This window comes from Prosopis cineraria, unplaced genomic scaffold (genome assembly GCF_029017545.1).
Source record: "Prosopis cineraria cultivar Desert tree isolate PC_DT_omini unplaced genomic scaffold, ASM2901754v1 PC334, whole genome shotgun sequence".
Classification (NCBI taxonomy): Eukaryota; Viridiplantae; Streptophyta; class Magnoliopsida; order Fabales; family Fabaceae; genus Prosopis; species Prosopis cineraria.
Window position 1 is genome coordinate 20920 of NW_026555661.1, and position 27089 is coordinate 48008.

The 27089-nt window shown below is 35.4% G+C and overlaps 3 protein-coding genes across 3 annotated transcripts; all 3 read left to right on the forward strand.

The window, feature by feature from the left end:
• Positions 1-5799: 5799 nt before the first annotated feature.
• On the forward strand, positions 5800-11217 carry LOC129296454 (BTB/POZ and MATH domain-containing protein 2-like). Its single transcript, XM_054935053.1, has 4 exons — positions 5800-6556; positions 7749-8097; positions 10099-10375; positions 10757-11217. Exons 1-4 carry the CDS (start codon positions 6129-6131, stop codon positions 10933-10935), a joined length of 1233 nt encoding a protein of 410 aa, XP_054791028.1. The 5' UTR covers positions 5800-6128; the 3' UTR covers positions 10936-11217.
• A 2719-nt stretch (positions 11218-13936) lies between these two features.
• On the forward strand, positions 13937-19388 carry LOC129296456 (sm-like protein LSM2). Its single transcript, XM_054935054.1, has 3 exons — positions 13937-14106; positions 14237-14395; positions 19074-19388. Exons 1-3 carry the CDS (start codon positions 14104-14106, stop codon positions 19191-19193), a joined length of 282 nt encoding a protein of 93 aa, XP_054791029.1. The 5' UTR covers positions 13937-14103; the 3' UTR covers positions 19194-19388.
• A 2669-nt stretch (positions 19389-22057) lies between these two features.
• LOC129296458 (uncharacterized) lies at positions 22058-26865 on the forward strand. Its single transcript, XM_054935055.1, is given in 10 exon segments — positions 22058-22121; positions 22210-22339; positions 23548-23699; positions 23803-23936; positions 24130-24356; positions 24452-24591; positions 24594-24657; positions 25826-25906; positions 26118-26516; positions 26728-26865. Coding segments are annotated over 8 exon segments (1077 nt in total). The 5' UTR covers positions 22058-22121; positions 22210-22298; the 3' UTR covers positions 26356-26516; positions 26728-26865.
• The last annotated feature ends 224 nt before the right edge of the window (positions 26866-27089 follow it).

Below are 27089 nucleotides of genomic sequence, written 5' to 3' on the forward strand. Positions count from 1 at the left end.
ATGTCAATAAGGTTGAAAGTGGACCGCGAGCCAACATGGCAGGTATGGTGAATTCTAATAATAGCTGGGTGATTGACACAGGGGCAACCGACCACATAGTTTGCAACCCAACGTTGTTGCATAACATTTCAAAGGCTTTAAATCAGCCTCCAGTGCAAATTCCTAATGGAGATAGTGTGCAAGTGGCAGGCATTGGGCAGGCTACAATAAATGATCATCTACAGCTAGACAAAGTTTTATATATCCCAGATTTTAAATGCAATTTGTTGTCTATAATGAAGCTGCTAAAACAATATGATTATATGGTGATTCTTGTGCGTAATATTTGTCTTATCCAGGACTACAGATCGAGGACCCTGATTGGAGTGGCTAGAGAACGGGATGGGCTATATATGTTTGAGTCGAAAATGTCACAAAAGGCAGCCACGCATGTGCGAAGTGTGATGAATGTGCGAAACACAGTGGATCTGCAGGTTTGGCATCATCGACTCGGGCACCCTCCTGAAGACAAAATGAAGAAAATGAGTCTACTCTCAAATGCTTTCAATAATGAGCTCTTGGCACACTGTGATTCTTGTTTAAGAGCAAAACAGACCCATCTTGTATTTCCTTCTAGTACAATAAAAACCTCTTCTTGTTTTGACATGATCCATTGCGATATATGGGGTGGATATAAAGTACCATCTTTGTCAGGTGCACATTACTTCCTCACCATTGTAGATGACTTTAGTCGAACTGTTTGGGTCTATCTCATGAAGCATAAGTCAGATGTGAAAATATATTTACCAATGTTCTTGACCATGATAGAAACACAGTATGGGGCACGAGTAAAAACAATTCGCACAGATAATGGCTTAGAATTCCAGTCCAGCTTCATGCTTGCATTGTATGTTGAGAAGGGCATTACACTACAAACCACGTGCCCATATACCCCACAGCAAAATGGGGTCGTGGAGCGCAAACATCGATATATATTGGAGGTGGCTCGAGCATTACGTTTTCAAGCGGGCTTGCCAACGTCGTTTTGGGGGGAGTGTGTGTTGACAGCTGTGCACCTTATCAATCGCCTCCCGTCGAGGGTGTTGCGTCATAAAACACCATATGAGGTGCTACTCGGTAAGACACCGACATATGAACACTTACGCAGTTTTGGGTGTTTGGCATATGCACACAACTCAAGAATTGTAGATAAGTTTGATGAACGTGGGAGAGTGTGTGTCTTCATCGGATACCCCACAGGCCAGAAGGGATATCGCTTGTACGATATCCGTAGTGGAGAAGTCTATGTATCACGCCATGTGGTTTTCTTGGAAACTCAGTTTCCCTTCCAGAACCTACAAACCGAGACTACAGCTTCGGTTAGTAAGCCACCTACCCATGGTGCCATTATTGATGATGAAGAGGTAGCACATGCATCAGAGGCACCACTTACTAGTCATTCTTCTCTTGTTGAGACTGGTGCTGCTTCAAGTACTGAGCAATCGGTTGACTGTCTTCCTACTGTAGAAGTTGAACAGATTGACGCAGTTCGTCGTAGTCAACGAACCAGGCGAGCACCAAGCCATTTAGGAGATTATGATCTCGACCTTCCAACTTCTTTAGCCCATCCGTCTCATCCTACTCTACCCTCTTCAGGGATCTCGATATCTGCATCAGGTAACTCCACTGCACACCCTCTTACTAATTTTGTTTCTAACGTGCGTTTCTCTTCCTCGCACAAAGCATTCTTGGCAGCAATTGATAAGCAAGATGAGCCCAAGCATTTTACAGAAGCAGTCCGCCATGCACATTGGCGTGAGGCCATGGCATGTGAGATCGAGGCTCTTGAACAGAATGGTACATGGTCGATTGTCGATCTCCCACCTGGCAAACATGCTATTGACTCGAAATGGGTATACAAAGTTAAGTATAAACCCACGGGAGAGGTAGAGCGATATAAGGCTCGTCTCGTAGCAAAAGGATTTACTCAACGAGAGGGTATCGACTTTCATGAGACATTTGCTCCGGTTGCTAAGCTTGTGACCGTACGGTGCCTTCTTGCTCTCGCTGCCAAGATGAATTGGTTTGTCCACCAACTCGACGTAAACAATGCTTTTCTCCATGGTGACCTCGATGAGGAAGTATACATGAAGATCCCACAGGGTTTCCATCGTTCTGGACCGCGCAAGGTGTGTCGATTAAGGAAGTCCCTATATGGTTTGCGACAGGCTTCACGGAACTGGTATCACAAATTCACGGATGCCCTTCTTGCACGTGGTTTTGTACATTCTTCTGCCGACCATTCTCTTTTCCTTCATCGACAGGGGGAGCGGTTCACAGCAGCCCTTATCTATGTGGATGATGTTTTATTGGTAGGTAATGATGAGACTCACATGCAGAGTGTAAAGACTTTCCTCCATCAGCGATTCAGCATCAAAGACCTTGGGAAGCTAAAGTACTTCTTAGGCATTGAAGTTGCCCGATCTAGTGAGGGGTTCATGCTTAGTCAACGAAAATACATCCTAGACATTTTGAAAGATAGTGGAATGATGGGGTGTAGACCATGCTATACTCCCATGGAACAAAGTTGTAGATTAAAACCCACCGACGAAGACCCTTTTGCTAATGAAGGACGATATCGTCGCTTGTTGGGAAGACTCCAGTACCTCACCATCACACGCCCTGACATCACCTATGCTGTTAATGTATTGAGTCAGTTTAGTGGGTCACCACGTAAGATCCACATGGACGCTGCAGAACGCATCCTCCGCTACTTAAAAGCGACTCCAGGACAAGGAATTATTATGAGAAGCTCTGGTTCATTGGGGCTCGTTGCATACTGTGACGCCGATTGGGCAGGCTGCCCAATGACGAGGAGGTCGTGTACTGGATACTTTGTTAGTCTCGGCGGTTCTCCAATCTCATGGCGTTCCAAGAGACAAAGTGTTGTGTCTAAATCATCCGCAGAGGCAGAATATCGTGCGATGGCTTGTACTGTGAGTGAAGTAGTTTGGTTGAGATGGTTGCTCAAAGAACTAGGTATTCATTGCTCAGAAGCCACTCCTCTTTATTGTGACAATCAGGCTGCACTTCATATAGCAGCAAACCCCGTCTTTCATGAGCGAACTAAGCATGTCGAAATGGATTGCTACTTCGTTCGCGAGCGGATACAGTCCAAGGAAATATCCCCACGAAAGATTTGGACAAAGCATCAGGTGGCTGACATATTTACGAAGGCCTTGATCAAGGAACGCCATCATGATCTGACTAGCAAATTGGGTGTTACGGACCTTCACACTCCAACTTGAGGGGGAGTGAAAGCGTGCATGCATGGTACTCTCGTGCGTAATAACTATTCACGTGGGCTCATGCGTGATATGCGGCATAACTAAAGCACGTGACTGTAGGGATTTAGATATTATTATTTTAATTGTAAATATCGTGAGATCACAGGAGATATCTTAGGCAGAACATACGCGAGGATTACGATCGCGTCTCACTGTATATATGCTTGCCGTGTGCAGCTTATGCTTTGAATAAAATATTCCTCCATTAACAAAATCTTCAATTCCACTTCAACCTCAACCTTTTGAAGCAAGGTCGTATGATATGAGTTACCATTTTTTTCACATTGAATTGTAAACCTAGCATCAACCCAAGAACATGGGAGGAAACATTATGCTTTAATCATATGTAAACACTCCTATTAATAATTATAAGCGCCACTCGAAGCTGATAACAAATTCCATAGTGAAAACACATACATGTATTTAAGTTCCTTGTAACGTCAATGATAATGGAAGACATTAATCATTCAAAAACAAAAGATAAACAATTCGAAAAGTTGAAAAATGGCAAGATTATGAAATAAAATATGAAAATAACTCATAGGCTACAGGGTTAGAGAGGAAGAGAGACCTGGAAGCTGACAGGCACTGACTGTTGAGCAATGCATATTTTATACTGACAGACTTGGAGCATTTGAAAAATGTAGCAATTAAGGGCCTTTGGATTCGAGAAGAGAACTTGATCGAAATGAATCCTCCTTTCTCAACAGTATCCTTGACATACTTGTGCATGAACCATATAAAGTCCTCCAAAGAACGAGGAAGAATGAAAAATCAGGGAGCGAAGAGCAAAGCATCTAATGGATTACAGTGACAGACCCGGAGCATCTGAAAATGTACCGATTGATCTTGTCTGGGTCAAGCATAGCATTGAGCACTTACGGCAGTAAGCGACAGGTTCCACTTCTGGCTTCGATTTCCATGGTGACCTTGCCCCACCGCCTTTGATCTCCACCCATGGGGTTTTGGCGGGTATGTGTCCGACGGCACCAAAAGAAACTGATAATTATATTGATTCTTTGATGTTTGATGTCTGATCTCATTTCCTTGACCGACCAGAAAAGAAAACTGCCAGCAGCTATCTTTGATTTTGTTTTTTTAAATATGGATTGATGACTTACAGCTGTAAATCTTTGATTGATGTTTTAACTGATGATTTAATGTTTTTAGTTTTATGTTTGTTTTTCAAGAAGAAGTTAAGGTGCAATTTTGTTTTCAAACCATTCTCAAAGGAATCATGTTGCCTTTAAATTATTCATCGCATCAGTGTTGCCTCTAAACTAATTAAACATTTATTATTGTAGTTAGTAGGACTCAGTTTTTATAAGTTAAGGTATACTTTTGCTCCTAAACTGTTATTAGATGGGCAATGTTGTTCTTTTCATTTAAAAATATAAATGTTCGTTAACTGTAACTAGTGAAATCCACTTTTTATTATCTCTCTAGTCAACATTGAATTATGTCAGAATTTTAACTAAACTTTGGCATTCCAATTGTTAAATTGATTTTTGGGTGACCACTTTATGATGGTCTATGTATAGGCTTTTTTGTTTATAATACATATGAGAGAATATATGTATTTATGATAGTTAATTTTATAGAGTGATCCACTCAAGATGATAAGAACTAAGAAGAGACCTTTTTACCCTGTAAATGTTAGTTATATGCTTTTGGTTGGATTAAAAGCTCCTCTTTTAGTGTTGTCAATATGAACTTATACTTCAATGATTGTCATAATTGTCGCTAAAGAAAATTATCACAAAAATTGAACTTCTTCTCAATCTGTAATTTATAACTCATTAGAATATTTGTGGAGAATATCATGATACAAATAAATGTTTTTTCATGAATTTTAGATGCTAGAAAGGATATAAATAGAATGCCACCGGTATAAAAAATACTTTTCATTAGCTCTCTCTAATTAATGAATGTTTATAATTGGCATTGTTCAAATTTAATTAATTTAAGAGAGACATTGCTTTTTGGGCCTCACTAGCTCATGATTATTTTTAGTAGTTTAGATAATTCAGGTAGTTAGTGTTTGTATTAAGTACCATCAAATCTAAATCTTTGATGTTGCTTGATATATTATATTTTTTATAAATTAATATTTTATTTATATATTTATATATATAAATATTATTTTATTTAATCTTTATGAAACTGATTCAAATATTAATATAACTGATTGAAGTATAAGAATTACAATCCATTATTCTCTCCGGTTTGGATTTCAAAACGTTAACTAAATCCCTGCATTTTTTAAGTCGGAGGGCAGCCAAAGCTGACATGAAGTTGCCGTTTTTCTCATTTCTTCTTCTTCTTCTTTTTTTTTCATGAAGTTACTGTTTCAGTAACGTAATTTTGAGCATAGCTTAAATTGACACGTGTCTTGAATGGCAGATACATCGGCAACCCCGCACGCCAATAATTCCTTCGTCCCAAAAAAGTTATTTAAGCCCCATTTAAAGTCGTCTCCTGTCAACTCACCTCCGTTCTTTATCTTTCCTTCCTTCCGATCTGATTCGAAACCCTAGAATTTGATCGCTATCATTCTCAAGCTTCCTTAAAGGAACCCCAGATTTTCTCGTGAAGCTCTCACTTTTCTTGTCTGTTGCTCAAAAAGTTGACCCCAATTCTAGCTTCTAAGTCCTCGTGTTCAGTTCTCACCCGATTTTGCGTATAAATCCTAGATCGTGACCACAATTCCTCTCTAATTTTCGTAACCTCTGATCGGGTTTCTTATCTGGAATTTTCCTTCGGAAATTAAAACATTGTTGTTTCAATTATCGTGGCTTGCGCATGGGTAAGGTTCTCCGAGAAACCTCGAAGCCATCCTCCAATTCATCATCCCCATCTCCGTCTTCGCCACCTGCAACGACCTCATCGACGTCGATCACCGAGACTGTAAGGGGTTCTCATCAGTTTAAGATCACGGGCTATTCGTTGTCAAAAGGAATTGGGATTGGGAAATACATAGCATCTGACACGTTTTCGGTCGGTGGGTATGAGTGGGCGATCTACTTTTATCCGGATGGGAAGAGCGTGGAAGACAATGCTACCTATGTATCGCTGTTTATCGCGCTTGCTAGTGAAGGTACAGACGTTAGGGCTCTTTTTGAGTTGACCCTTTTAGATCAGAGCGGGAAAGAGAGGCATAAGGTACATAGTCATTTTGAGAGAACGCTCGAAAGTGGGCCTTACACCTTAAAATACCGTGGTAGCATGTGGTAAGTTGGCTTCCTGTGAGTTCTCCTTTTTTCTCCTGCCCTTCCCCATTTCTTGATTTTTATTTTTGACCGTTCCCCCTTTTCTTGATTTAGGCCATCAATAGATAGTATATATCTATATATAGGCCAAGTTCTTGATCTGCATGGAGAGTAATTAACTGAGTTCTGATCTGTCTCTGACTGTGGAATGCGTTGTTTATAAGAGAAAATTGAAGAGCCGTTGGAGTGATGATGTTGAAAATCTTAAACAGTGAACGTTTAGTCTCTTTAATATGAAGCAGGTACTGGCACTAAGCTGAGCATGTCAGTGGGAATCCCCCGGCGGTGTGTTTCCCCCCAACCTCTCAACAAACCAACAAGGGGAAAAAAAAGATCGTGATACCATTTAAACTGATAATACTTTGAATTCTTCGCTTCATACCATGACTGTAAAGCATGAACCAAGGTTACTTATAGAAATAAATAATTAGGTGTCAAGGGAAATGCGTTTTAAAGCCCATGCGAGTTATCCATGCGCCTTTCACCTCCCGAATGCAGCTGTTACTATTCAGTTTTTGTCATCAATTAACTTTTGATATGAAAAACTTTATATCCAGAATGGAGTATCTGTATGATTCTGTTGTGTTACGTGGATAATGGACCAGGACTTTTGGGATAATGCAAAGTCCGAGGGGAGATATCTCGTTTTATCCCATACTCTAGACAAGTGTAGTTGTGTTTCTGGAATGCTGTAAATCAGCGATAAAAGCGATAATAATTTCACTGCGTTGTAGGCTTCCTGTTATTATTGTTGGGAAAGAGCAGGGAGGGGGTTTAATGTGGTTTGAGAAGTGTCTTTTACTTTAGAAAGACCCCTCTTTGTTTTCTCACATGTGCCATTAAGACGAAACTTAGTTTAAAGCCTCCAGATTAAGTGTAAGTTGGTTTGCTTTTAGTCTGCTTCCCTCGGTTCATGTGGGAAGAAAAATTTTTATACTCCAGATTTTTTGAATTGAAATATCTTGCTTGCACTATTTCTCTTCCTTTCCCGAATGTGTTTGTGGATATTTGAGAGGATACGTCAATGATTGGATTTTGATTCAACTTGACTAAATACTCGATGATGTGTGTGTCTGTGAGAGAGAGAGAGAGAGAGAGTTTATGGGAAGATAATAGTTGGTAAATATTAATTTATTGATATTGGGTGATTCAGGGGGTACAAGCGGTTTTTTAAGAGAACAGCTCTTGAGACGTCAGACTACCTTAAAGATGATTGCCTCTGTGTTAACTGTAGTGTTGGTGTAGTGAGGTCACACACGGAGGGTCCGAAGATCTACTCCATAGAAATACCACCTTCTAACATTGGACAGCAATTTGGGCAGCTACTAGAACATGGAAAAGGAAGTGATGTGAGTTTTGAAGTTAATGGAGAAGTTTTTGCTGCTCATAAATTGGTACTAGCAGCTCGGTCACCTGTATTCAGAGCCCAGCTTTTTGGTCCTATGAAAGATCAAAATACTCAGTGTATAAAAGTTGAAGACATGGAGGCTCCAGTTTTCAAGGTTTGATGAAATGCTCTTGTGCGTTTCCTTTTGTTTAGAACTTATTGACGTTTTAAGTTATTGTTTGGTTATTTTATCTGCGTTATTTTAATTAATGATTACTTATTTTTAATTATTTTTTGTGTTCGTGTGGATCTAAAATTAGTTAAGTGTTCTATTTTAAGCAGAATGAGATAGAGTCATCTTATATCGAGATGAAGTGGTCTAATGCTGCTAGAGGTACTTGTTTTAGTTTTAGTGGAAATTAAGGGCCTCTTTGGAAACCTGTTCTGGGAACAGTTTTCTGTTCTCCAGAACAAAAGAACAAAAAAATCCATTTGGTAACATGTTTTCAAAAAGTGTTTTGGAGAACAAAAAAACAAAATATTGTTCTAGAGAACAGAAAAATGAAAATAACTTTTAAGTGTTCTGTGATTATTGTTCTGGAAAACAAGAGAAAATAAAAAAAACACCTATTTTTATTATTTTTTTTTGTTCTTAGAACATGTTTTACAGAACACTAGTTCTCATAATAATAAAATAAAAACAACTCCAAACAGCCCCTAATTCTCTGTTTTGACATTATAGATGTAACATTACTTGAGCATATTGCTTGACTTTGTGGGTCATGGGTTAGATTCAGCATACTTCACTCTGATAGATGTAACATTACTTCTATATTATGAAATTACTTGAGAGGAAAAACTGACTTTCTACTATAGGTATTGCAATAGGGTAATTATTTACATCTTACAAGTGCAGTTTGTGCTTGCCTTAATATGGGATTTGTAATTTTTTTCCTGCTACTTTTGTTGATAGGCTCCATGGTTTTGTGCTTCCTTTTTATATTTATGTAATTTCCTTATTTATTATTCTTGTGGAGATGTGCTTGTATTTTTCTTGATGAACGTTTTTCTTTGATGAGCTTTTATCTTTTGAAAAATGAACACAGATTTCATATTAACATACTTTTCTTCAGAAAATAATGAACACTTGGGGTGACATTTTGATGCTCAAAGTTCTGTTTCCATTTATTTTCTTCACTTTTGGCACATCCTTTATTCATACTAAACAATATTGTGTTGTATTTTATAAGATTGCATTGCAGACCCACCAAGAGCATACGAGCCTCTTTAACAAAATGATTAGAAAAATATTACTTTGATCAGTTATGAATATGATGCTAGTTGAGCATAGATATAGGATTCTAATGCTTAGTTACTTAGTGCATTGGTTCTATTTCGATAAGTTTTTCTAGCTGACCCATCTTTGTAGCCGTATGATACTGTATTTAATGGGAGGAAATTAAACTATATGAGGGTCTTATTGGAGAAAAGTAGCGGCTGGCTGATTAATTGTTTGCACAATACGATTAAAGACTTATAATGCTCGGTAAGGCCATTTTATTTGCTTTATCAGCAGAAAGCATGAAGTGAGGTTCTGTAAGGGCACCTCTTATTTATCATCAGGCTCTTTAATCATGGGAAGAAGTTATTTGATTTGGTGTTATGAATTCATGGAAGTTAATTAATTCCATTTCCTAGGTGCTTAGTGATGCCAATTTGTTTTTTAAGTTGAGGTCTATAAATATGATAGGATGTTTCGGGCGAATTAGTCAGTACTGACCAGCTTAAATATGCAAAGAAAACAAATAACAAGTGAGCGTTTTTGTTTTTCAGTGGCGTTTCATTCTAATATTTTTGTCTGAGAACGAAGCATTCTATTTGTGCTATTTTTAATGCATTACGGGAATTTATGTGAACATTTTGAATTGAATTTTTTATTGCATAGCAGATATGCACCCTTTCAAGCTCAAGTTTTTGACTGTTTTGCTTTGCTTTGCATTGTTTTTTGTTTTTGGTTTTTCAGTGATGCTTTCTTAGAGATGCAGTATCTGTACAATTATGACATGAGTTTTTTGTATAATGAAGACTGCCATTTATCAGCTTTGGCAATTTAATTGGAGAAAGTTTTTGTGGAAATAACTAGTCTGTTGCATCCTATCATGTTACTCCTTTGTAGGCATTACTTCATTTCATATACTGGGACTCGCTGCCTGACCTGCAAGAGCTTACTGGCATGAACTCAAAATGGGCAACTACATTGATGTCTCAGCATCTGCTTGCAGCCGCTGATCGGTATGGTTTAGAGAGGCTTAGGCTGATGTGTGAAGCTAGCCTGTGTGAAGATGTTGCAATAAACACTGTGGCTACAACTCTAGCTTTGGCAGAGCATCACCATTGTTTCCAGCTGAAAGCAGTCTGTCTCAAATTCATTGCAATGCCTGAAAATCTCAGAGGTGCTTTTTAATTCCCCTGAATATTTATATTTTGCTAACTCCAAAGAGAAGTGGCAGGGGATGTGAATCTTGACATTTGAAGGTTTTATTTAAGGAGGTACAAGAGAGGATAATTGAGTGATCTTCATGACTCACGAGTTGATTTGGTAGCCTATCTGGCCGCAACTGTATATAGCCTCGGCAGCGACAGTCATTTGGACAATAAACGCGATTCACACCTTAACCACAAAGGAGTTTTGGTTGCTAAATTCATTACAACAATGATTTTTGTTTATAAGATTGATATAGTCCAAGTTTATTGTTGCAGTAATATGTTCATGTGACTTCATTCCTCATATTAATGATTAATGAACTAAAGCATATTCATTTGTTGTTTCGCAGCTGTGATGCAAACTGACGGCTTTGAGTACTTGAAGGAAAGTTGCCCATCTGTTCTGACCGAGCTATTGGAGTACGTGGCTAGATTTACTGAGCATTCAGACTTCATGTGCAAGCATAGGAGTGGAGGAATTCTTGATGGCAGTGACATAAATGGTCGACGGGTGAAGCAAAGACTATAGTAGGGCTGTGAACACTAAATATATATCTGTATACCCTCTCCTCCTATAAAAGAGAGAGAACGAGAGAGAGATATGATAATAGGATTAGGGGCAATTTTTAATTTTTTTTTCTGGGTCTATTTTTTTCCCCTTTGCTTTTTAATGTCTAGATGTAAATGTAGCTTGTTTTGGTGCTTCGGTTGGCATGTTTCATTTGTAATATGTAGTTTTCTTTCTACTCTTAACATTTGTCTGTTATTATTTTCTTTTATTGGGGCCAACTCTGTTATTAGATTACTGTTATATCTTTGTGTCTTTTCCTCTGGGTCGTCAATGTTTGTTCAACCAAGTTTTTCTTGCTTGTCTTTTTAAAAAATATCTTATAAAGCACTTTTTTAAATTTTATGAGGCGTTGGTTAACAAGAAGTATCCGGAATTACGGACACGTGCACATGGATGCTGGAGAAAGGATATAGATTAAATTGATTGCTGACTGATTACATGGTGACATTTTTGCTAATGTTTGGTTTAGATGTAGATAAAAGTGAGAAGAAAATAAACGGGAAAGAAAATTAGGAGGAAAAGTTGCTAAAAAAAAATCATTTTTTGCAATTTTCTCTCATGAATGGGTGTCAAACTTTCAATTTTCAAACCTAATTGCTATGATCCACTGGCAAATTCCTGAACACTTGCTTCCTCCATTTTTTCGTATTTTTGGGAAAGGGATGGAAAAAACCTGTGGTCTTCATTTGTACAACTGGGGTAAAGAAATTTTTAGTTTCTTAAATTAAACTCATTATTGCATTTAGTCTCTTAAATTTAATTTTTATTAATTTAATTACTCACATTTTTTTAAATTGTTATGCTAATTCTTTAAGTTTTAAAATACAAAATAACTCTCAAGTTAATCTAATGTGTAAAGTATATTAATTACTTGACATGTTTAATAATTAAATGAGAATAATTTAAAAAAATGATGATAAAATCTTTTTGAAATGTATAAATAATAATTTAATCTTTTAAAATGTCATAATTTCTTCAAAATTTTTAAAAATTTTTCTGCCATTAATAAATTTATATAAATTATTAAATTACTTTTTGTTGAAAATAGATGATTTACAAGTTTTATTTAAATGTTTATTTTTTTTTTATACTCACAACAATATAATAATAAATAAAAAATTAATATGTAAAATTGTCATTTATTGTTGGAAGACCAAAATATGACAATGGGCCTTGATGACTCGGTAGCAAACCAAGATGTGTAGAAGGATAGGGAACGAGAAGGTTAAGGGCCTTATAACCCACCAATTCCCAACATTGTGTTAATGAATTTGCTCTTCCGGAACACGAGAGGCACTATGGTTCGATCCTTACCTAATCTTCTCCGAGAACTCACCAGAAAGCATGAGCTGAATTTTGTTGCTATCTTAAAAACACGTGTCAATGGACCAAAAGCTATCACATTGGCTATATCGATGGGTTTTAATAAGTTTCATGTGGTTGACGCAAGGGGGTTCAGTGGGAGGGTTGTTGGTGCTTTGGAACAAGGAAGCTTGGAATCTTGAAGTCATTGAGAATCATCATCAGTTCATACATCTCTGACTTGTCTTGGGTATAGAGAGTTACTTCATTCCCGCTATTCATGCAAGCTGGCTACTTGCTAATCGTTGAGTGGTTTAGCAAGAGCTGAAAAGACTTGGCCTTTCCATTAATGGCCCTTGCTGCATTTCTTTTTGTTGGGGGAGGTGGGGTTGTTCCACAGTCAACGGCGGAGCTAAGTCCTTGAGTCAGAGATGCAGAACAATACAAATTAAAAATAAATAATTAAAAAATAATATTTTAATTTTTTAAAATTAATTACATTAGGTAAAAATATAATGCTATAAGTAAAATTATTCATATTTTTACTTGAGCAAAATATATTAAGATTTTTTTATCAAAAATATGTTGAGAAGGTTGATATGGAGTTTAAATTTAAATTCCCAAATATTTTTCATTGAGTTTGGAGAGTTTAAAAAGTTAAAAATATAGGGTGTAAGGTTGTAAATTTTTCATACTATATATATAATTTTCTCCATGTGAGGGTGTGTGGCAAATGTACGTGGCTCCGCCATTGTCCACAGTACCTTTTATGCTCATGAGTACTAGTCTTCTCATAGTTCTAGCAACTCCATAGACAGTGATTTTAGAAATTGGGTTAATGAGTTTAATTTGACTAACTTTGGCTGTTTGGGTCCTTTCTATGCTCGGCGCAGGAAGAATTGTGAGAGTAGGTTGGATTGAGTGTTGGTCAACGACAAGCACTCGTGGAAGTTCCATAATGCTAAGGTCATCAACCTTCCTTTTTTTTTTTCTCAAATCGGACCACTGTCTTGGAATTTACCATCTTGCATTGGGTGTGCCCAGTTTTTTGGAGTATCTTAGACCTCCTTAGCTTTTAGTTTGTTGCTTTGTTTTATTTGTGTTTTGCCTTTCCTTGTTTGAAAAAAAAATTAGTTACAAATGGATGCTAAAATAATTTTATTTAAAAATTTAATATAAAAAAATTCCTTAAAACCTTGCTGTGATATCAAATTATTATTATTTTTATTTTAAAAAAATTATTTGTCATTCTTACATTCTTAAATTCACTCTTTCACATCTATCCCTTTAAGGATATTGTTGCTCAAGGTAGGTCCCTCTTCATGAAGAATCAAATTGAATTTAATCACATGCATAAAGGTTGTAATAGGATTGTTGATTTCCAAACAAATTTATTTTGCTCTTCAAATATTAACTTTTGCCTCCTTAATCATCATTCGTATCTGAATTTTGGAGTGAAGATGATAAAAATGGATAAATTTGTCTTGCCCTTGGTTTTTTTTTTTTTTGTTGCTTGTATTTTGTTGTTTAGTAATGCATTTTAGTTTTCATTAAAAGAAAAAAAAAAAAAAACATCGTTCCTTCGCTAGCATTGAGAATTGCGAATACCCGAATAATATGACTTCGAGGGCAATCTAGTCGACAACGAATTACGAATAGGTATGCACTATGCAGGGCTGTATGCCGTAGAGACTAGAGACGTACAGTGGAGTCAAGTCACGCTCGCTGGTCATAAGTAGCGCCTTGCCCTCAATCCGTGGAGAAACAACTCACCCTCTCCTCTTCGCGTTCCCCTGTTCTGCGTCGTTTTACAGCTCTCGAAAAATGGTAATTTTCACTCTGAATTTATAGATTAACTAGGTTTTCCCCTGTCCCCCTCCCTAAAATTTTCTCCGTGCTGTATTTTTCTGGGATTCCTTCATCCTTTCTGATTGTGATAGGCGTTGCTTTGGTCTAGTTGTTCTTCTCCTATTTCAAGGACTTGGTGGGCAGAGAAGTAACGGTGGAGCTCAAGAACGATTTGGCTATTAGAGGAACATTGCACTCAGTGGACCAATACCTTAACATCAAGCTCGAGAACACTCGCGTCGTTGACCAAGACAAATACCCTCACATGGTATGCCTTTCTGTTTTAGGTTTTTAAGTTCAATCTTTTTTATCAAGATAGAAAGAAGTATTTGCTGTCAATTTATGCTTTGCCATTCCTTTCTTTCTTTCTTTTTTTTGCCCTGTACAGTTGTATTCATTTTTATGGTTCAAAACTTCGGAGTCTTCTCGGACATTTGAATTCTGTTACAAGGTTTTTATTTGTTAAGATTTACTTCTCGCTCTTTCCTGTGTTGGTGGCTAATGCCGTTGTAGACTAATACTAGGTTTTTGGGTGGATGAACAGTGTTGAAGTTTCTTATGGTGCTTTAGGATTCAATAGGATGCGTAAACCTGACATTCAATAGGAGGTTTATGAACGACCAAAAGTTTACATGAGCTGATTTAGCCAATCAATTTGCACGCTTCCCTTTGATCAAAATAATATTTCAAGAGAGTTAAATAATCTTGAACTGCAATTGACATGTAATAAAAGGTGGGCAACTCTATGTCATGTTTCTGATGTATACCCTGCTATGGATTAATGTATCAGTGGAGTAGCATATCTTCCTGGTTAGTTTCCTGGTTAGTTTCAGTGCTGTGAATCGTATTTTCACTAGTAAGTTCCAATGTTGGTTCAATTGCTCAGTTGTATGCCTTTCCCTGTCTCTGGGCTCTACTATTTCTGAATGAGAATTTGATTTTCTACTCATTCACTGGAATCTATCGTACTAAAGAGTGGTCCTCTTATCACTTATCAGTTATCACTTATCACTTGCCTCCTTATGAGAAGATGAAGAGGATGACATTGAGATCATTATTACTTAAAGTTCCCATGGGTTGCCTTACAGATAAGGCTGATAACTCCAAAATCAATTATTCTTTGCCACAGTGGCTGCATTTATCATTCTTTAGCTTAGGGATGTAGTTCTTGCAATTATGCTTTTGTGGATGTTAAGAATACCTGGCAAAGTTATTGGCTATAATCATTGTATCTCTGGGCTTGTCATTCACCAGTCTGAGGGTATAAGTTTTTAAAGAAGCTGAAGTTTGTGAAGTAGAAATTTAGAATTTGGGATAGGGAGGGGAGACACTAGGATTGAAAGGAGGGACTTCCTTCAAGGTATAGACAAGGTTTCAATGACAGTGGCAGAAGTATGAGGTAGATGGAGTGAGAATTTTTAGGGGTAAAGTCTCAACAGCAGTGGAAGTCACTTGATTTTAAAGAGGTTTATGCTTGTGGGGTTAGATTGGTCATCTACTATAGTCTCTACAATTGCTTGGCTAGGGAGGCCTTTTTGAGGAGGAAGAAGTTTGGAGAAGTATGAGACAGATAGAGCGGGAATTGTTAGGCATAATGTCTCAATAAGCATGGAATCTCTTGATTTTATGAAGAGCCTTATACTAAAGAGGTCAGAGAGAGGCCTTTTCTTGAGGGTTATGTTGGCCTTCTATAGTGGGTTTTACAGTTGCTTGGAAAGAGATCTTATGAGGAGGAGGTTAGGAGTGGGATTTGGAAGATTGATAAGGCGTCATGTGGGATTAAGAGTTAGTTGGGAAGCTGAGATTAGTTACATGACTCTCATAAATAGGGAGATATGGTATTGTATAAGGTGTCTAATGAATGAATAATACTCCTCTTTATTTCTCATAACATAAGGTAAGTCTCCTAGTCCAGAAAGATTCAATATGGCCTTCTTCCGGGCTTGTTGGTTTTTATGAAGGATGGATGTCCTGATGAAGGTTTTTATTGAGTTTCTAATTTCTATAGTGGAAGGTTGACTACTAGAATAAATTCTACTTTCATCACTCTTGTCAATAAGGAGGATTGACCTATTAAGGTGCATGGATTTGGACCTATAAACCTGGGATTGAGTGTTTTACAGACATTACTAAGGTCTTTTTTTGAGATTAGGGTAGGTTCTTAGAGGTAATATCTCTGTAAAGCAAAGTGCTTTTGTGGCAAGAAGGCAAATCTTGGATGCTGTTGGAGTGCTGGTAGCAAATGAAGATGTGGAGGACATTAGACATGGAAAGTGAAAGGGATTGACTTTAAGCTGGATTTTTGGAAAGTTTATGTTAAAAGCTATGAAACATTGATACGGGTATGGGTATTGGATATGATACGGCATGATACATGGATACGGCAATTTTTAAAAATTTTAGGATACGGGTACAGCTATAGAAATAATTAAATATTAAATATTTAGATACACATGTACAAATACTTAAATAATTAAGTACTATCAAGTGGCAAAAAATAATGATCAACTTAAATTAATAAAGAATGAAAAATTATAAACAATTTTCTGCATACTTTAATCTGAGGAGAGCTAACAAAAATTTAAAACAAACAAATAAAAATTATCTAAATTCAAGCTTTGCCATAATTGTAACTACAAAGACTATTCAGTATCCATCAACCAATGTACTAGCAAACAAGAAATAGAAGAGAGGGAAATTGGAGCAAAAACTACAAAATGCGTACAACATAAGAAAACCAAACTTTTTTGAAATAGTATCATGATAGAGGGCAAAATTAAAGTCAATGGATGAAAGGGGAAACCAAACTCTTTTTTATTAGCTCTCCAATCAGCTCTGTCCACATAATAACAAAGAACAACAACCAAGCTCGAGAGTATTACCTCGCTAAGTCGTGACTGAGGAGGGAAGATAGAATCCAATGCAATGACTAAGGAAGGCACCGAAATAGTGACCAAAGAGGCGGACATAGAGAGTGACAAAGCGACAGTGGCTCGAAGAGATGGAGCGATGGAGGAGAATATTACCTTGCTCAAGCTTGATAGCGGAGGAAGGAAGGACGGCAGTGGGCAACAATGCAAGATCATTGGGTAAAAGGCAAAGCAATGTGAGTTAGGCGAGGGACGTGGGAGTGAGAGGGATCAGTCAACGTCTCATGAAGTAGAGCATTTGTGCTAAGGGGAAAAAAACGCCCAAAACGCTGTATTTCACGACTTGCTTGTGTCCGTCGGCAGCAGCCTATGTCCGCCTGTTTCACAAAAAAAAAAAAAGAGGACACGCCACATCCGTGTCCAGGACGTGTGTTCGTGTCGGATACGTATCCTACACGGACACGGCGTCCATTTTAGTGTATCCATGATTTATAGGTTAAAAGTCAGCTTTCTTTGTCTAATGTCCATAACTTAATTTGCTACCCTGAATCCAATTTCTCCATGTGACTTTCCATGTCTAATGTCCTCCATAAATAACTTTATTACTGAATTTATGTGTATTATTTTTCAGAAGTTCAGAAACACATAATCTTTTATACTTCCATTGTGAAATGGCTTGGCATATTTGGAATATATTTTTTAATCTTTGCGGATCTGTAGTGTATTTGGTTAAAATGGGGTGCTAGTGTTCAATGAGCAATTCCTTACGCAACTTCTTTGGGAGGGAATTATTCTTACGATGGCTTCTTTCTGGTTGTTAACAAATGGTTTCTTTTGAGGGGTATCCAATTGGGAGGGGCACTTGAGTTCAAGCCTGGGTTCTTCTTTGTGCTTTCTTGTAATACTTCCCATCAATAAATTCTTTTTTCATAGAAAATGAGGTCAGAATAAACAAATAAACTAAAGCTTCTGATTTACCATTGATTGTTGCAAATTTATGATGCCTCTTATTCCACACTGGGAATTCTATGGGTTATTTTATGTTTATTTTTCCTCCATTATTTGGAAAAATGAAAATAAAATTTGAAAAAGAAAAATACTTGACCAAACATATTTTTGAAGTTTAGATTTTAGGAAGTGAAAATAGAAAACATTTTCACCAAACATGTCCTAAATTATGAATAATCCAATGGTGCTAGAGGCATTTCTCATTTGCTAAGCCATTTTTCTTCCTTTCTGTTCTATTTAATTACTTGTTGAACTTAAGACTTTAAAGGACTACAGTATCATGCTTATGTTATAACAAATAGAGTAGTATGTTTTCACTCAGAAAAGAGAAAAACTAAGAACCCCTTTAAACTTTCTTGATTGTTAAAACTTGATAATGAACCTTTAAAATTTGTGCAGATGATTCCTAATTAGTCCATTACTTACGAAACAGGATATGTTATTGACAATTCATTTTATTGCCCTTTATTTTTTATGCAGTTAACCTCTTCGATTTGGGGCTATGTTGAGACAACCTAACTATACTTTATAGGTTTGGTGTAGATAAACCGTCCAACATTTTTCTTTAGCGAAATAATGGTTCTATTAATGGCAGTAAGTTTGTGTTTGCGCATTGAAATGTTTAGAGAGATTAATTATTAAGTTTTGAATGTCAAAGTGGTTATTCGCATATAACTAAAGTTCATGCAAGTTATGTTCAATTTAGCGTGTCTGTGTTTTATTTTGATAAACTGATCTTTGCTGCTCTACGATTGAACTTTTTTTACACATCATGTCTCTCAATGATCATGTGTTGAGTGCTAGAAAAAAATTGGTTGAATTATTAATAGAGATTTACCAATAATTATGTGTTTTACTGGACACAATAGGAGCAAATAATTGGTGAGGTTATTCGATTTGATATTTGATCTGGATGATTGATTACATTTGTTTGATCTGGAAGCTTGAACTATTCCGTCCTTATCTACATTCTCCTAAGAAAATATTTCATGTTTCCGCATCAGATTCCATTGATTGGCATGCATACGACTGTGTTGGGTGTACATATAACATCATGTTTGATCGCAGCTTTCTGTAAGGAACTGCTTCATCAGGGGGTCGGTGGTAAGATATGTGCAGTTACCTCCGGAAGGAGTGGACGTTGAACTTTTGCATGATGCCACAAGGAGAGAAGCTCGTGGTGGCTGATTCAGTTAGTCAATGTCTTCTAATGAATATTTCATGACTACATGATTGGGATATAATCCACAATAGTGAGGGGACTTTTGGCTGAGGGAGAGATATTCATACGACTCTTTAGCACGGTTCAATTTTACTGTAACAGAATTTTTAACATTCAGCTTTTACTCACCGTTGGGGCTTGTCGAGTTCTATGTTGTTTAAGTCAGTTCAATTCGCAGCATTATCCTTTTTTAAAGGAAATACACACACAAGTTATGGCAGACCCATAACCAAAACAGGGGCGTGGCAGGCAACACCATCAGTGTCTTTTGTGAGAATCGTCAGGAATTTTTTTTTTCAACATTATTAAATTCAAAGAACAAATGCATCAACATACGAGAACTAAAACCTCAGAAGCAACTACAGATGCCTAAACTGAAACAGGAAAATGAAAGAGTCCAGTTGGAGGCTGGTTAAGTCGTTGAGAGTGAGGTCGTGAGGCTGGTGAGGAAGTCTCTTTTAAGATACGCTTAATGGCTTTGATCATGCTCGAGTGAAGGCTAAGATGTTGGCTTTCAACAGCCGAAACAATTTAGTAGTAAAACTCAAGAAAGTCGTTGGTGTTAAGTTAAATTTAAAACATCAAAATAGCACAAATCGTGAAGAAATATACTGGAACTAGTAACCAGAATTAAAAACAAGGAAAAATGGTTCCATTTTAGAGGTGGGTTCTAAGAATATTTTTTTTTTGGGTTATAAACAAAAGTTATCATAAATTCAAAAAAGAATATGGTAATATAAATTATTTTTTTATAAACTGTAAATATTTTTATTATTTTAATTTTGTTGAAAAGTGTGGAAAATTGAAGAAATATGAAAAGGAAAAGGAAATACAGAACAAGAAATAATTAATTAAATATTAAAGATGTTGGCTTTTGTATATTATATACTCCTATCCCTATTATAAAGTACTTCTAGAAGAATTTTTTGATCCTTAATATAGGGCATTTTAATGTGTATTATATTTTTTTTAATATTGTTCCATTTTAAAATCATTAATTATGAAAGAAAATTGGCCCATATGTTTCAACTTATTTTATGAAAATATTACTTTTTTAAAAAATTATTTTATAATTTTTTATGATATTTGTATAAATTTTTAAAAATAATTAAAATTTGAAATAAGCAGTTTTTAAATTATTTTAAGAAGTTACTTTTATCTCTCTCATACACCACATTTTCTCTATTTTAAAAAGTGCTACATGAAGATATCAAAAAATTTTAAAATAATTAAATGATGAATTTTTATAAAAAATTAAAGAAATATATCATGAAATTAAAAAATAACTAAGTAATAATCATTTTTATTATTATAATCAAACATAAAATAATATGTGATTTATTTTGTAAAGATTTAATAAAAAGCAAACATTATTTTATATTTGATTACAATCATAAATATTATTATTAATTAATTATTTTAAAATTTTATGATATCTTCTTTAATTTGTATTTTATAAAATAATTTATTATTTAATTATTTTAAAATTTTATAATATCATCACATATTTCTCATTTTGTAGAGATTATTTTTAAAAGTTATTCAAAATAACTTATTAAAATAATGAGAAATGTATTTTTTAAAAAATTCAGATTATTTTCTAAAATTTAAACAAGCATCATAAAATTTTGCAAAATAGCTTTTTTTAAAAAAATAATTTTTCATAAAATAAGTTAAAACAAATGGGCGAATGTCTTTTTTTTTTTTATAAAATCTCTGTAAAATAAATTTTCTTTTTATAAAATCTTTAAGTTATCTCAAAGTCACTTAATTTTTTTTAATTTTAAATGAATGGGCTCAACATAATGCAAGACTGAAAATTTCTCGTTCAAAAATGAATAATATTAAAACTTTATTTTGTTTTCAGATAAAAATAATGATTTAATCATATTTTTTAGTTTCCATAAAATAATTAGAGGTGTTTTATAAGTTATAATAGGAAAATGAATGGAATGATTTATTCTCTTAGTCAAAAAATGAAGTACATTTTCTTAAGGATTGAATATTTAAAAATATAAAATATTTTTAAATCTTTTAAAGTATAATCATTACTTTAAAGTATCTTATTGAATAAATTATTTTATATTTATTTTAAATTAAAATACTTTATTATATAGAGATAAATATAGAAAAGATGTGATTAATTTGAAAATAAGTAATTATGTTATTGGAATAAAATTCGATTTAAACAAAATGAGTAAAAAATTGTAAAAATAAGATAACTTGCAGCATTTCTATGGCTTACATTATTGACACGCTAATTTTAGCAACATTGAATTATCAAAGTTTGCTGTTTGGCATTATTCGGTGGAATGGTGGATTTGTGACTGTTTTACAGCCAACAGGAACAATGATAGAAGTCTTCCCCATCAATTATCATCTACCCACAATCATCTTTTTTTTTTTTAAATAAATTGGAAACATAATGCCATAAATGTGGCCTTTATGGCTTTATTCATAATCATCTTTCATCGAGACAATGAGCTTCTCAAACAGTGGATTTATTTTTTTAATTAATTTATGATTTATTTTAAATATTTGAAATAATATAATTTTTTATCTATTAAATTTATTTCAATTATCAATTTTATTCTTTAAATTTAATTTTAATGGATTTGATTTCTTAAATTATATATTAATTAATTTTTAAGTTTTAAAAAAAATTAATTTAATAATACATGCAAGTATTAATATAATCAATATAATTACTGTAATGATATCATAATATATCTAAAATTAAAATTTTATAATTATCAAAGATTCTCAAATTAAAATTTCAGGGTAATTTTTTCTTAGAAAACCCTTATTTTTAACTTTTGAAGTTGGACCCAAAACATGCAGCCTGGTGCGTCTTCTTCCATCATCATCATCATTGTGCTCTGCTCACCCATCAGGTAGGTCAAGTTAAGGTTCACAGAGTTGCAGTTGGTTTTCCTGTCTACTCACTCCCGTTTCAGCTTATTTTTCTTCCGTTATTTGTAGTACAGCCATCGATTAGTGAGAATACTTCACTTTCTCGACAGTCTGTTTACTTCGGTCGGAGTTATTTGCACGCATTTGCTTTGAACGGGATGGACACTCAAGCAGACCCTCCTGAAACGCCAGCCAAAAGGTCAATTTTATGTCCTTTTTTACATTTTATTTCCCAGGATGATCATCATGTTTGCTTTCTGAAAATTCTGTTGCAATCTAGCCAGCCAAGTAATGTAGGAAAATTCCAGCTATTATAGTTTGTTTGAGCTGGGAAATGAGTTTATTCTTAAATGGACAATGGACATCTACAGAAAGACCTCTTATGGATTGTTTGAGTTCATTAGATGAGCAATTTCCACGGCAAATAGATTTTCTCTTGCTCAGATTTGTATTGGAAATAAGGGAAAGTCATAAAATGAAATCTTGTTAATATTTTATATTTTGTCACTCAAACCAATAAACTTATAAGGGACGGTTATAAAAATAGACTCAATGTAGTAGAAGAGTTGGACCATGGCTTCATGCAATCCATGTAATGAACCCTACTTGTTGGGAAAAAGACTTGCATGTAATGAACCCTACTTGTTGGGAAAAGACTTTGTTGTGGTCGTCGTAATAGACATTTTACCATGTAGCCCAACAATACTTGCAGCCTCACCTCGTCGGAGTTTTTTTTTTTTTTAATAATATGCATTTGTTTTCCTCTTTGCTTGAGCAGTGCATTCGATGTTTTGTTATTTGGTTAATGGCCTAGACTGTCATGACCACAATGTTTATCTATTTTTGGCTCTTATGTCAATTTTTTTTCAGAATTTATGTTATATATTATTCCCAATTACTTTATTTTTTCTGGTTTATGTAGGGTTAATGAGCAAATAGGTCTTTGAACTATTGCTTGAAAATTATCCTGAATCCTGAACTATTAAAATATGTAAAATAAACCTTGAACTTTTAAATTCGTAGCAGAATAAACACTGACCGCTAACTTTTTAACACCGTTATTGTTCACGTAGGCACTATTTAGGGTTTTTTTTCCTACGAATTTAACCCTGACTGTTTTAGTACCCACGTGGACAGTAACGGTATTAAAAAAGTTAGCGGTCAGGCACCGTTATTTTGCTATGAATTTAAAAGTTTAGGATTTATTTTACATATTTTAAGAGTTCAGGGTTCAGGGCAATTTTCGAGCAAGAGTTCAGGGTCTTATTCGCTCATTAACCCTATATAGTATATTTTTTCTTACTTTAACATCTTGGTTGCTTAAGGCGTGTGCTCTTTAGGACTTCTCACCTAAGCCATATCTTAGAGTTTCTAGTGCTTTAATACCTGGTAGTTGACTCTTTACAGGCACAAGTGCTCAGCATGCTATAGGCAATACAAGAAAAAGGAACATCTTATTGAGCACATGAAGATCTCATACCACTCAGTCCATCAGCCTAAATGTGGGGTCTGTCAAAAGCACTGCAAATCTTTTGAATCTCTGAGGGAACACCTTACTGGTGGGTTATCATTCCATATTCAATCTGATGTTGGTAATATTGCTTGGATTAACTCAGCAATCATCTTTTTATGCTCACTTATGACCTTGGCTCCATTTATTAGGTCCATTGCCGAAAGGAAATTGTTCCAATTTTTTCTCTCAACATGGTTGTCAACTTTGCTTAAAATTATTTGATAGCCCCGCAGCTCTTATCGAGCATAAAGAAACATGTTATCTATCTGCACCAACTCCTCTGGTAAGTTGGTTACTTTATTAGTGGCTACGTAAGTTGGTTATATGCCCTTTTTAATTTTATATTTTATGTAGGCCATAATTTACCTCTATATATTTGATCTGGTCAACTGAAGAAACTGCATTCAATCAGTTTTTCTAGTCTTCTATATTTGATTTTTTATGGAAGTTTTGAATTTTGCTGGGAAATGATGCAGGGAACAGAGGCATTGGCCTATATAAGATCCCCAATACTTCGTCCAAATTCTCCTCATGAAAACCACACTGGAAGGCGCCCTGGAGCAATTGCCATTGATTGTGAAATGGTTGGTGGTGGAAGTGATGGATCATTAGACCTTTGTGCTAGAGTATGCATGGTTGATGAAGATGAGAATTTAATTTTCCACACCTATGTACAGCCTCAAATCCCGGTTACTAACTATAGGTACTTCTGAGCCGTGTGTTTTGTCTTATTATTATCAAAGTGAACAAGTAATAAAAAGTACTATTGTTGGGGTTGGCTGTGCTTGAAATTTTCAGATATGATATAACTGGGTTGACAGAAGAGCATCTTAGAGATGCCATGCCACTTAAGGAAGTTCAAGACAAGGTATTGCAAATTCTGTACAATGGAGAATCAATTGGCAAAGTTAGATTGGATGGAGGAAAGGCCAAGCTTCTTGTGGGCATGACCTAGAACATGATTTTGACTGCCTAAAATTGAATTATCCTGATCATATGTTGAGGTAGAGGGGACATTCTTGAGCTATATATTATTGATTATATAGTTTTAAAGATTTTCACGAAAACCATGTCTCTTTTTTCCTCATTACAGTACCTTGCCTCTGTCTGTACCATCTCAATATATTTTATTTTCTTATTGAGAAGCAAAGCCTTCTGCCATGTAAGAACTGAGAATCTCTATTTTGTGTTAAATTTTGGGTCATTTGATACAGCATCTCTTAACTTGGGCTTATCACTTGGGGTGCCTATAATATAGTCTACCGCAAAATTTAGGCTGGTTATGCCATGCTGTTCCTAACATGCAATATACAATTCATGATGGTCAGAAATGCTTCTGTTATGTTTGCTGTGTTTGTTCTTGCTCTGCTTGTTTATTAACTCAATAATTCCTCATTCGGTGTACCTGGTAAGGAGAAATTGGATTTATTTTTCAACTTTGTCTTGTCCTTCACCGTATAATACATTCCTCTAGTCCTTTATAAATTAATGTTTTTAAATCTTGTGCTAAAAACCTGGCGTGTCTGTTATTATAGGGTGGCATTGTGGAATACTTAATTCAGGTAGCATTTGGGTCTCTACCCACATCCAACCACACCCTTGCCATCTGAGTTAGCCTCGGAGGCCTTTGGGTCTGAAATTCTGCGTTTCCTTTCCTGGTCCTACATTTAATATTTCATTGATTATGCTTATTGTTGGAAGTCACGTGCTTATCACTTTTCTTTCAATGTTTTGGCATATTATGTGAATATGTTCTATTATCTAGTTACCTTGTTTATTTTAGGGATTTGACTGAATAAGGTTTAGCTTTTAGGATTCTGTCATTAGATTAGATGATACATCTAATTAGTTTTCACTAGATACCGAGCCGAGTGAGGCAGGCCTGTTGCCTCAATGCTGATATATGTCCCAGCTCTATTTAATAAAATTTGATCTTCTTTCACCAAAATTCCCTCTTTGGCTGCTTTCACTGAATAACTTTGTTTTCATAGTTTGTGGCTTTCTTTGAATATGGATAATTTCCTGGTTCGTTCCATTTAATTGATTGTGTTCCTTTTATATTGTGTTTCACTGGGTTGATTACGAGTTGGCTTTCACTGGCAAATTTATGATCCGAGATTGGATCTAAAGACTGGAATTTTATTTGTGCTATGCTTATATTTTGCCATGCAGGGACACTGCAAAGTATCGTCCGTTGATGAAAACAAACTTGGTCAGCCATTCGCTCAAGTACCTTACTCGAACGTATTTAGGGCAAGTCAACTCCCTGCCTCTCCACTTCTCTTTTCCCCGTCTTAAACTTGCTTCTAATTTTGAAAATTTTTAATTAAATCTACATTATCCTTCTCTCCTGCTCTGTGCAACTCAAAGGCATTACTTGGCATGGTATTGCCAACAATTGTTATTAAATGCAACTCCTGTCTGTATAACTTTTAAGGATATGATTGTGTTTTTGGCTTCACAGTTATGACATCCAGACAGGCACACATGACCCCTATGAAGACTGTGTTTCCGTGATGAGGCTGTACAAGAGAATCCGAAGCCAAGTTCATACCGAGGAAAACCTTGGAACATTTACTTCAAGTAACGTCACTGGCAATTCTGATTATTGGAAATCCAAGGAACTTGAGAACTCTACAGCAGATGAGCTCTTTGCCATGTCCAAATCAGACTATAGGTGTTGGTGCTTGGATTCGATGTAGAAAGAAATGAGAGCCTGAGCACATGAGCTGTTGTTATCCAGGAGATCGTTTCGGTGTGCTGAGTAATCGTAGAGAAAGGAAAAGGGAATTTTGTGATGGAAAAGTTTATATGTGAAAGGACCTGCTTACTGCTAATACAGGATGGAGTTCCTAGATTCCTGGTGAATCTTCTTTCCTTCCCCTTATTTTTTATTCATCCAGGACTTAGCTTCCTCAAATGGCTAAGATTTAATATATTATAAAATTACTATTATAATATCAAATAATAACTAAATAAATAACTTTAAACGGTTAAAATTTGACATAAACAGTTCAAAATTGTAATTTAAAAAATATTTTATAAACTGATTTTGTTTCTATTTTTTACTGTAGATCTGAACTGTAATTATAGAATCAGTTATACGTGCTCTCTTTCCTTCGAGCAATCCCTTTCAAGAGAGGCATACAATTAGCCCGACAACTAGTCTGTTGACGATATATCTCTACTGTAAATCGAAACAACTTTCCATAACATAGGTAAATTATCAGAATTGAATATTTCTTTTTGATTACGAGCAAGCTAGAAGTTGTCGTACTCATCTTATTTTTTTGTTTTGGTTTGAAACTCCAAGATTCGTTCAGCGTGTTGCTTGCTTATAGAATGATTCGTTCTTTTGACTTTTTAACGTTGTAGCCAGGTGGGAAGGAACAAATATTTAGCCAATCCTCGGGTTTTAAGTGTTTATGTCTTCGCA